Consider the following 11,875-nt stretch of genomic DNA (forward strand, 5'->3'; position numbering starts at 1 on the left):
ATACTGTCAACAGTTCCCGACTTTTCTAAGATTGAATCATTCAATGGAACCAACTACAAGCATTGGAGACAATGCCTGTTGTTTGCCTTAGAACAGTTAGGGGTACACTTTGCTTTGGCCGAACCCAACCCATCAAACAAGGAGAGTGACTAAGTGTCCCAACTACAAGCTCTGCACCAACCATATCCTAAACTGCTTGTCTAATGAACTGTACAATGTCTACTCTTCTTACAATTATGTTTATGAAATCTGGATTGCATTGGACACTAAGTATGCTCTAGAAAATGTCAGAAACAAGAAATATGTTATTGCCAACTTCCTACACTTCACCATGAAATAAGACATGGACATGTCTACCCAAATAGATGAGTTCCAAGTTCTTGTAGGGGAACTAACAAAGGAAGGCATGGTACTGCTAGATGAATTCATTGCCGGTTCTCTCATAGAAAAACTGCCACATATATGGAATAATTTCAAGACCAGTATGAAGCACAAGAGGAAGGACACTACTTTGGACCAAGTAGTGGTCCAAATTAAGATTGAAGAAAAGAACACAAAAAAAAAAAAGAGATGAGGGCCAGTTTTCCAAAATCAATATGGTGGAGGAAAAGACTACAAAATTCAAAAAGAACTTGAATGTGAAAAATGACAAAAAAATTCAAGAAGTAACAAAAGAAAGGAAATTGCTATATATGTGGCAAACCCAGACATTACAAGGACTGCCGGTACCGAAAGAATAACTGTGGGTAACTGAAAGTCAATTTGACTGAGGTAAACTTAGTTGATAAGTCGAAGGAGTGGGTACTAGACACTGGTGCTACCGAGCACATCTGTAGGGACCGCAACTCCTTCTATGAGTATACAACTCAGATTGAAGGAGAGCAAGTCTTCATGGGAAACTCACAAACTTCAAAGGTCATTAGCAAAGGAAATGTGCTCTTAAAACTAACTTCAGAAAAAAATTCAAATGCTGAATGATGTACTGCATGTGTTGGAGATCCGACGGAAATAGGTACTGGGAGCACTCCTCAATAAAGTAGGACTGAAACTCACATTTGAAGAAAAAAATGTTGTGTTGACTAAAAATAATGTATTTATTGGAAAATGATAAAATGTAGGAGGATTGTTTGTACTGAATGTTTCTGATATTATTATGAATAAAATTGCTTATTCTTTTCCTTATATTTTTTAATCTTTTGATATTTGGCATGCTAACTAGAACATCGTAGTACTCCTTATTTAAAACGCTTATGTAAATTAGGAGTTTTGAATGTTCCTATTAATTTTACAAAAGAAAAATGTCAAGTATGTGTAGAAGCAAAATTTATTAAGAAACCTCGTAAAAGTGTACAAAGAGAAGTTGAATTGTTACAACTTATACACAATGATCTATGAGACCTTAAATGTCATGAAACTAGAGGAGGAAAAAGATACTATATAACATTTACAAATGATTTCTCTAGATATGCAAAAATAGTTCTACTTAGATCAAAAGATGTGGCTGATCAAGCTTTCATAAACTACAAAACTGAAGTAGAAAATCAATTAGGAAAGAAAATAAAAGGACTTATAACAGATAGAAGAACTGAGTATGATAGACAAACCATTAAAATTTTTTTGAAGAAAATAGAATCATACATGAAACCACAGCCCCCTATCAACTTGAATCTAATGGAGTTGCAGAAAGACTTAATAGAACACTTAAAAAAATGATGAATGCAATGTTAATTAGTTTAGGTGCACCTCTAAAGTTGTGGGGGGAAGCAATCATAATGGCTTGTCACTTATATAATAGAATACCACCCAAGAAGAAAGGAAAAATACCCTTTGAACTTTGGCATAACAGAAAACCTAGTTTGAACTATCTAAAAGTTTGGGGCTGCTTAGCAAATGTTGGAATACCTGAACTTAAAAGAAATAAATTAGGACTGAAAACCTATGACTATGTGTTCAATGGCTATGCACAAAATGGTGTGGCTTATCGGTTCCTTATAAATAAAAAAATTGAAAATGTTGTTGAAAATAACACAATAATAGAGTCCTGAGATGCAGAGTTCTTTGAGCACATCTTCCATTGGAGAATAGAAACATTAAATAGGGAACTTTCCCAAAACCAAGTTAGAAACCAAAAACAAATGAGTGCTCAAGGAATCAGTATTTCACTTAGGCAAGACCCAGACTTAAGGAGAAGTAAAAGACAAAAAAGAGAAACAAACTTGGGTGACAGAATGCTTACATTTCTAGTGGACAATGACCTAGTAACTTATCAGGAAGCTGTAATTTCACCTGATGCGGTTTTTTGGAAAGAAGCCATAAAAAGTGAAATAGACTCTTTAGTCACTAGTCACACTTGGGAATTTGTAGATCTCCCACTTGGATCTAAGGCACTAGATTGTAAATGGATCTTTAAGAAAAAACTAAAACCAGATGGCACAATAGACAAATTCAAAGCCAGATTAGTTAGTAAGGGGTTCAAACAAAAGAAATATATAAACTTCTTTGACACCTACTCCTTGGTTGCAAAATTAACAACAATTAGGTTTTTTATTGCTTTAGCATCCATTTACAAGTTGGTAGTTCATCAAATGGATGTGAAAAGAGCTTTCTTAAATGGGGAATTAGATGAAGAAATTTACATTAGGCAACTTGAAAGCTTCACAATGTTAGGACAAAAAAATAAAGTATGTAAATTAATTAAGTTTTTGTATGGCTTAAAACAAACTCCCAAACAATGGTTTGAAAAATTTGATAATGTGTTAGTAACTAACGGATATAGCAAAAATGATTCTGATAAATGTGTCTATAGCAAATTTGAAAATAATACAGGAGTCATGATCTGTTTATATGTCGATGATATGCTAATAATGAGAACTAGTCTAGAGGTAGTAAAAGAAACAAAACAATTTCTAATGTCCAAATTTGATATGAATGATTTGGGTGAGGCTGATGTAATAGTGGGGATTAAAATCCATAAAGAACAAAGAAGCTTTATTCTCTCCCAATCACATTATGTAGAGAATATTCTTTGAAAATTTGGACACTATGATTGAAAACCGATTAAAATACCTCTTGATTGTAGCATTCACTTAGAGAAACATGTAGGAGAATCTATTTCACAAAAGGAGTATGCAAGTATAATTGGATCTATATCTTACTTAATGAACTGTACAAGACCAGACATAGTTATAACTGTGGGAAAATTAAGTAAGCATACTCATAATCTCAAAAATGAACATTGGGAAGCTTTAGTAAGATTATTAAAATATTTAAAAGGAACCATAAACTTTGGTTTATATTACTAAGGTTTTCCTCCTATTTTGGAAGACTTTGCTGATGCGAATTGGATTTTAGATTCAAAGGATAGTACTTCCACCAGTGGATATGTGTTTACTCTAGGTAAATGAGCGGTATTGTGGAAATGGGTAAAGTAGTCATGCAATACAAGTTCAATAATGGAGGCCGAGTTCATTGCACTAGAATTGGCGGGGTCTGAGAAAGAGTGGCTAAGGAACTTGCTGGCAGATATACAACTTTGGTCGCGACCAATTTTGTCCATATCTCTCCATTGTGATAGCCAAACAATGATAGCTAGAGCCAAGAAACATACGTACAACGGTAAAAGAAGGCACATCCACTTACGGCATAACCTGGTAAGACAATACCTCAGCGAAGGTACAATCGCTCTGGATTTTGTAAGGTCTAAAAAGAACCTTGCAAATTCGTTAACCAAACCACAAGCTTCTAAAGTGGTTTATGAGGCATCGGTAGGAATGGCTAATGCTCGTTACAAAGTCATTAGTGACGAACACCCAACCTATGTGAAAGGAGATCCCTGGAATTAGGTTGAATGGGTAAAAACGAGTCGCTAGATGACTTGAAAAAGCACTATCATTTATGTCCCATTTTAGATGCTGAGGTAAGATAGTGCTCACTGCAGAATGAGGAGGTTGTGCATGAGGCTCTTGATCAATTAGGAATAATGTGAAGTGTAGTTGCTTCTATGAGAGACCTAGGCTGACTCTCTAAAACACTCATGATTCCAAGAGGGAAACAAGGCCTAAATGTTCCAAAATAAAAGAACTACTAAAGAATTGGTGAGTTGAGTTGGTTGGCCGGTTAGCTAGTTACGATAAGGAGGAAAGGTTTAAGGAGTTTGACTCCACATATACTATGTAACATAGCATGTCATGCCTAAGTGCTAATTGAAGTCCAAAAGACATCACCATGAATACTTTTCTCACCGCGATGCTCAGACAGTTCGGTCTTCTTGTAATTTTGAATTTTGTGGGGGATTGTTGGAGGGAGATTCAAACTTACAATAATCTCTCTCCTCCCTTTCTTGTTTTTTGTCTTTTCCTCTTCCCACCCTTAAATGACTCCTTGTCCCACATTGCTTGGAAAAGGAGTGGAAGCGGAGTATATTTGTAGTCTTCCTCCCTCTATGGGTAGGGACCCATAAGAGGAGAGGACTATGATTCCATGCATGTGAGGGGGGTTGGGGGTGCTTTTCTCACGTGCGCGTCGAGCCGAGTTGGGCCGGGTCGGGGTGTAGGCGTGGGCGTGGGTGTGGGTGTGTGTGCATGTACACGCAATGCACCGAATTTTTTTGGTTTAACCGATTTATACATCTTCTTTTTAAAATCGAGTCTTTTCAATTTCGAATTTAATTTCAAATTAAAACGTTTTCTTTTTTGTGTCTCTTCTTCCTCCTTGTGTTTCTTCGAACAGGTGCACTGTTTTGAAGAGTCTCCTATCTGAAAGGACACATCTGTGTCCATTCGGGTTTGAGAGCACTCTATAAGAAGAGCGCTGGTACACACACGATTTTTTGACATTTTTGTTTTCTCTGAGAAATCTGAGCATCAATCTTCTGTGGTTCTCAGAGGTCTGATAAGCGAGTGCACGCCTACCAGTGGCCTGTGGGCTGTTTTATCTTGGCGACCGGTTGACGATCACCCAGCTGCACCATAGGGGGGCAAATACGGTTTTAAGGAGAGTGACCAAGTGGCACGACCTAGCCCTCCATCTTCTTGCAATTCCTAATTTCAAGTTCCTATAACAACTTTACATCACTACAAGTTTGGTTTGGAAAACGATTACCAATAAGTTCCATCTGCTCTCTTTACTGTTATTACAACATAAACTCAATATCCAACATGTGTTTTTCAGTAGCATGTGTGGGTAAGTAGACATATAATTCGGCCCCCCAAGAGAGGATTCCTAGCATGGCCATTTGCTATATTTAATAGCAATTGGTTGAGAAGAAATTAGGAGGGTGTTTGGTAGTGTGAAAATATCCCGGATGGGACCATTTTGGTCCTATCCACGATAATGTGGTGTTTTTCTTTGTGTGGACAGTTTGTGGGAAAGATTCAATCTAATGTAGGTGCATTAACACTGGTCCGACTACCCTCATTTTATTTAATATTTTAATATATTTTAATTTATATTGAAACTATTTTTTAAACTATTTATTATTGAAGGTAATATTATGATGATAAATATATTTGTTTTTTATATTTATTAGTAATTACATATTGGTGTTTTATTTTATTCATTATTATTTTATATTGTTATTTGAAATTATTTTTGGCTTAAACTGTGATTTTTTTTTCATTCATGATCGTATGGGTGCAAATGGATCAGACCATCCAATCCGAATCTGACTGTATTTTTGTAAGATTTGGATAACCCTTTATTAGATTTTTTGATCGAATCCAATTGGAATTTGGATTGCCCCTATCTAATCTGATAGGATCTGATCCAATCCAACCAATATATGTATATATCTATAAAGACATTTACTTATAAAAATACAAGTATATATTAATATATTTATTTATATATATGTTTATATTGCATTATTTGTAAATATTTTATAAAAAGATATGTATATATTATTTTATATGATGAAAATAATTGAGAAGAAACTTATATTTTTTGTTTTTTCTTTTAATAATTTATTAAATTTTTTCATGATTTGAATTGGACCGGAATAGATTCAGATATCTAACATCCTTAACGGATTCGAATTTGAATTACCGTTTGTGAGATCCAATGGGATTTTAGAATCGGATTCGAATATATACATTGATTTGAATTCGAATTTGATCCATTTGCATCACTACATGATTGATTGTATAAATTATTTCACAAATTATACACGAAATGTATGGAATCAATATGTATGGTGTGGAGAAATCGAGAACACCCATGTGAGTATAAACAATTTTAATCCACATAATTTTGTCTGCAATATAGTGTAGATTAATCCCAGCCAGAATGTCCTACCAATTTTTCAACTAAAACACAAAACTCCTCTAAATCAATCAACTATTACTAGAAATGAGTTAAATGGTTTTTATTAAGGCTCTTCCAATATCATGTTTTTTCCATTTTAGTAATGTATATATGGATTTATAATGATAATCGGGGTGGATACCTATATTAAAAATAATAAATGGTTCTTATACCAAGGCACTCTAATGACAAAACCCGAACCCTAGGTCCCACCGGTCAAATATCGAAAAATTCCTACAAAATTGTAATCCTACCTACCAGTCTTATCATTAGTACGAGATGGAAAAAGTTTGGAGAATGACTGATGAGAGGAGGATTGCAGGTTACGACGACGTCATGAAGACTCTTTTTCAAGCGATGGTTGGTTTAGACAGTTGGTTGGAGAGAAGTAATTAACTCAGCCATGTGATTTGGTTGCAGAGATTGGCAGCAGTTCTCACGAGAGACCGAATCTGTTCCTCACACCTGGCGCCTCACTAGCGCCTTACACGCACATCCTCCTATCCATTGGGAATAACTCCCGTAAATATTAATGGCGAACCACTTTTTTGTTAGAATTTGTCCAGGAAACCATGAGTACTGGTAACTGGTAAGACAAACTCTTTTGGTTACACATAAATGATACAGCTATGCAAGACATAATGATCCAGCCATCCAAGTTTCTGACCTACAAATAGTTTCTAGCTTGTAAGCTACATATAATAAACATACCACATCTCTAATCCCAATCATTTTATGGGTGTTTTTCTGAAAGATAAGAAAATTTATTGTAAAGCCAAAATATTAACAAAGTTCATAACATCAGGGATCTCCCTGGGGGTAATTATTTTAGGGGTTGGTTCTAAACTTCTAATAATTTTCTGGGTTTACGTATTCCCACACAACTATTCTCAGAAGAGATAGAAAATAACAGAACAATGCCAGCTATAATGTCAAATAACCAGTGATAATCAAAGTCCAATCAATTGGATCCGGATGGGAGCTCTGTTAATTGAAACCGTTTTCCATCAATGATCTAAATCTTCAAAATATTTTAATTAGAAGTTTTTGAGAATATAGATTTATTTAAAATAAAATATATTTTAAATATATTTTAATATATATATATATATATATATATATTTTTTTTTAAATATATATAATATTTAATATATACAATCAGGGTTGACTTCACTCCTTGTCCCCGACCCATTGTAGGTCAGAGACGAGGAAAATTTGTCATCCCCATTTGTGAGTCAGGTAGGAAGCAAAATTGCCATCCCCATTTGTGAGTCAGGTAGGAAGCAAGATGACATGGTCAAGTTGTACAAATTTCACATCAGTTTTTGAAATGTAAAAAAGTACAAGATGTGTATCAGGTAAGAATGTAATTCATGGTTACAACAAACGAATGCAAAACTGAATCGGTTGCAAAATTTGTATCCGATTCAGAATTTGCACTGCAGACAAACAGAGCCTATCTTCTTGGTTGGGCGCCTAACTACAGCTGTTACTGAGAATGATTACATGAGAGAGAGAAGGATGAAATACTCAAGCCAATACGTCATCCCTGGAACGGCTCATCATTTGTTGTAGCTCCCTGCAAAGGAAGCCAGAGGTCCGACCAGTGCACCATTGATGTAGGTGGCCGGTTCTGAATGGCTGTAATCGGTTCGGTCATCCGTGTAGGCATCATTCTGATTTGGGCCACCAACAACAGCACCGGTTAAGGAGTTAGGGTTAGGGTTTTGTGAGTAGTAATAGGGTTGAAAACCGCCATCGCAGCCTATGGACAGTGGGTGAACTGCCAAGGAGGGCAAGGAGGACCCTCTGTGGTGAATTCTCTTGGGGAACTTTATTCCATAGCTCACCATGTAAGACATGTTCAGTGGGTTCGCCCCAAGAATGTAGTCCACCTGAAAAAATGGTCACGTAAAACCCCATCCATCAAAAAAGAGAATTCTCTCATAAGACTCGAACCGGACATAAGACTGGAATGTTCACCGGATCAGGTTTTGTCGGTTAATCAGGTAATTAGCCAATTAATCCCATAAAACCATCATTTAACCATAACCCAATAAGGTTATCGGGTCACAGATTTTGGTCCAATGGGTCATTAAGTCACCGGTTCAACCATCCGGTCGGATTCAAGTCTTGCGTTTCCCATAGATCAATAACTTGCCTGTCTCTTTGCTAGGCTTCTCAAGCTGCTTGACTTGACCAAGGTGCTCCCACAATTGAAGGTATGGCTGCTGGATGACATGTACTTGGCATATGTATTGAGCAAGAAGGAAATGGAAGTAACATATTGGAGATTGCTGGAGCCCAGCTTGAACATCATACCACCTGCGTTTTAACAAGGTGGACATGGTTGGTAAAGCATAAAAAAGAAACAACAGCTCCAAAAGTGAAAACCCATTTCAAAGGCTTGGGCTAAATATTGGGCCCAACTGCCCAGTGGGTATTCTTTATTTAGTTAGTGGGTGTTGGACCCCCATTTTGATCATGACCCAAATCATGTAATCTTGCTCGGCCCATTTGGATCAAGTTGTTTCTTAGTTCTTCTTCCTTTCATAGGAACCAACTCACCAGGTGTGTATGTTGTACTTGAAGAGGGAGAGTTGGGTAGAATTCGGCACATAAAATCTTCAGCTTGTTGTCTGAATCGATCATAGGACATGTCCTTGCTCAGCAAAGCTCGCTACACAATTCACAGTAAAAAGAATAATGTTAAGATTACTTGAATGCCCTACTGCTAAATTTACCATCAAAATGAACAAATTTATTTCCCATTGTACCCTTGATAGAAGAACACGGGCACCCGCGAATTTGTTATCCCAGCTAAAAATGTCAGTCGAGTCATCGGCTCCAAGCGATTTCAAGAAGTTGAAGTAGGTAACATCGTTTGTGGCTCTGAGAAGCCATGAAGCTCCCCATAGAAGTTCATCCTGTTAAAACAGAATTAGTTGATCTTATTAACTGATCAACATAGAACACAATCAAGATTTTATACAAGCTCTGAATTTTTTTTTTTTTGTTTGTTTGGGGGTGGGGGGGGGGGTTTGAGCTGCAAGCCAGGTGTGTGACACTGACGTAGAATTCGGATGGGCTAGAAATAAAGTGGGCTGGGCAGAACATGGCATATATATGAGATGTGGGTCCTAAATGGGTCCATGTGTGTGTGACACACTGACGTGTTCACTTTGTTTCTAGCCCATTCTTGACACTTCAACGGGCTTGATCCCACAGCTCTTATTCCGGACTGGAGGAACAATGACTAGAAGCCATGTCATTCTAATCCTTTAAGGTTGGTTAGCTCATTCAGACCGTGAAAGTCATAAAAAAGGTAACGGTCACTGGTTCAACCATCCAGTCTGGTTCAAGCCTGAAAGCACTGGTTTAATCTTCAAATAAGAACTCTTACCTTATATCCCGAATATGAACAATAGAAAGGGCAGACAGCTGACCCAAGGGAGTCACTATAAGCCCCTCTGTAATTCATAGCGAACTGCATCACTTTCTTGGCTGTTGATAGGAGCCTCTTTGAGTACACCGGGTCAACCTTCCGGAAAACCAAGGATGCAGCCGCTAGTGCGGCTGCAGTCTCCCCAGCCACATCAGAGCCAGGGTTGCTCTGCGACACAGAGTAGACAGTGCGGACTGTGTCCATGTCCTCGGGCCGCTCCCAGCACTTGTGATCGGCATTGGGGTCACCAACGCCTACATAAAGCTTGCCGGGGGTTGCTGTGGCGCACTTGAGAAGGTAGTCTGTGGCCCATCGGATGGCAGCTCTTGCATTGGCCAACTCGGAACCCATGGGTCTGGCATACTCCAGCGCCCCCCATGACAACATTGTGGTGGTGAATGCCATCGGAAAGTTGAACTTTACATTGTCGCCGGCGTCATAGTAGCCGCCTGATAGGTCCACCTGCAGATACAAGCTTATTCGTTGGTACTTGGTAGGGACACATAATTTGCTTTCTTTTTACAACATCCCTCGCATTTGACCACAAGTAAAAATCCATTAGCACTTCTGTTATGTTTGGATATAAAGAAGCGGGTAGAGCCTTGCCTTGTCTTATAATGTGTCTTTTCTCTTTGTTTTTGCCTTGAATATTCCTTTTAGGGGAAAATAGTACCAGATCATTGATCTAGGGAGCCAATTAGTGCTTTGTTTAGGGATGTCAATGGATAGGGTTAAATGGTAAACCTACACTGACCCTACTACTTCAACCTCAACCGAGTTTGAATCCGACCCATTTGCATCCTAGCTTGTCTAGTCATCTTAGGGTTGGCGGGCTTAAGGGCTGTGAGTCTTGCAATAACCTAGTGGCACTAGATTAAAACCGAGCCCAAAAGCTTGCTGAGTTCCATAACCCAGATAGCTTGCTTATGTTGAAAGATATAAATACAAACTCAACCCTTTAATCCCTAGCTGTTCATGATCTAGTTAGAGCTTCATGGGCCACACAACCCCCTTAAAGCACAAAGTGACAAAACAGAAAACATTAACAAAAAGCACTTCAAAGGAAAACAACTTAACCCCATGAAGAAAAATGACACAGAGTTACATGATAGCTACATACTTGGGCAGCTGAGCCATCAGAAAGTGCAGAGTTTGATCTCCATTTCATTCTTTGGCCGGAGGGGAGCCTCCCAGACCTCTGGCCTTCAAAGAACAAGAGTGACTTTGTTAAGGCATCCCCGTAATTTGGGTGCCCATGGACACAAACCAAGAACACAAGGGAGAAGAAGAAACAGAGAGAAGCTGCCCTTCTCAATGCCATTGAGATTCGGAAAGCTATAGCAGTTTATGCACATTCTGATAGGGGAACCACAACGTCTGTATATATAGTAGTGACTAGTGAAGAACCCCATATCCCTGACTTCACCGCAAAATTAGGCTTTTTTACTTCTCATCTTTCTTTTCTCATGCAGGATTCATAGAAACTGAAAAAGGGTTTTGCACGTCAGTGGTCAAGACATAACGGAACCACCGATCCATGTGTATGAGATACATTGAATCAAAAGATGTATTCATCATTCTTTATCGTCTGATCCGGATCAAGTTGCATCTGATGTGGTCCCCACCAGTATCGGACGGTGAGAACTGTATTGGGCGTAGGAAATTATTTATATCCGAGGTCTGGTCGTCGTCTGTTTGGCTTATCCCCGACCACAGTTAACAAGTGGTTGCCTCGTCCATGGGAAAAGATGGCTTGGTCTGACTAGAGTGCTAGAGCGCTAGAGTGCAAAAGTAAAACACAAGAATCAAAAAAACTATGCAGAAATAACGACTACTTACTTTTTGAACTCTCTTTGCCGTTTTAATGAAGCGGTGCATAAGGAGAGGCGCAAACGGCGCGCTAAGAAATCGGCGCCACGGATTTGAATTGATTGATGGATGACGATAAAACCGGCGCAATCGTTTGGAATTAATTGGATCGGTGCTTTTCTAAGGTTTTTGTTACGTGCAAAACAACGATAGGCGCGTCACAGTTTTGTGCCACCTCTCTTCAACACATGAGAATTCTGAAAACAGTAATACGCACTGTTATATTTTCTCATGTGACGGTACAGTTGTTATGAAATTGTA

At 38.2% G+C, this 11,875-nt stretch overlaps 1 protein-coding gene across 1 annotated transcript; it reads right to left on the bottom strand.

Annotated features, from left to right (window-relative positions):
- Nucleotides 1-7,579: 7,579 nt before the first annotated feature.
- Nucleotides 7,580-11,152, bottom strand: LOC148873649 (endoglucanase 3-like). Its single transcript, XM_088966360.1, has 6 exons — nucleotides 10,866-11,152; nucleotides 9,704-10,207; nucleotides 9,078-9,227; nucleotides 8,869-8,980; nucleotides 8,462-8,625; nucleotides 7,580-8,195 (listed from the first exon to the last, which is right to left on the bottom strand). Exons 1-6 carry the CDS (start codon nucleotides 11,064-11,066, stop codon nucleotides 7,863-7,865), a joined length of 1,464 nt encoding a protein of 487 aa, XP_088822486.1. The 5' UTR covers nucleotides 11,067-11,152; the 3' UTR covers nucleotides 7,580-7,862.
- Nucleotides 11,153-11,875: the final 723 nt, after the last annotated feature.

Source organism: Nelumbo lutea, chromosome 1 (genome assembly GCF_056320005.1).
Source record: "Nelumbo lutea isolate HS-2025 chromosome 1, American lotus-T2T, whole genome shotgun sequence".
Taxonomy (NCBI): Eukaryota; Viridiplantae; Streptophyta; class Magnoliopsida; order Proteales; family Nelumbonaceae; genus Nelumbo; species Nelumbo lutea.

What these genes read in the sequence shown, in the direction of transcription:
- LOC148873649 (XM_088966360.1), bottom strand. Translation starts at nt 11,066, where the DNA reads ATGGCATTGAGAAGGGCAGCTTCTCTCTGTTTCTTCTTCTCCCTTGTG. An exon ending in CCCGTGTTCTTCTATCAAGG is followed by an intron (nt 8,981 to 9,077) that starts GTACAATGGGAA and finishes TGAATTGTGTAG; the next exon opens with CGAGCTTTGCTGAGCAAGGA. An exon ending in AAGTACAACATACACACCTG is followed by an intron (nt 8,626 to 8,868) that starts GTGAGTTGGTTC and finishes GTTAAAACGCAG; the next exon opens with GTGGTATGATGTTCAAGCTG.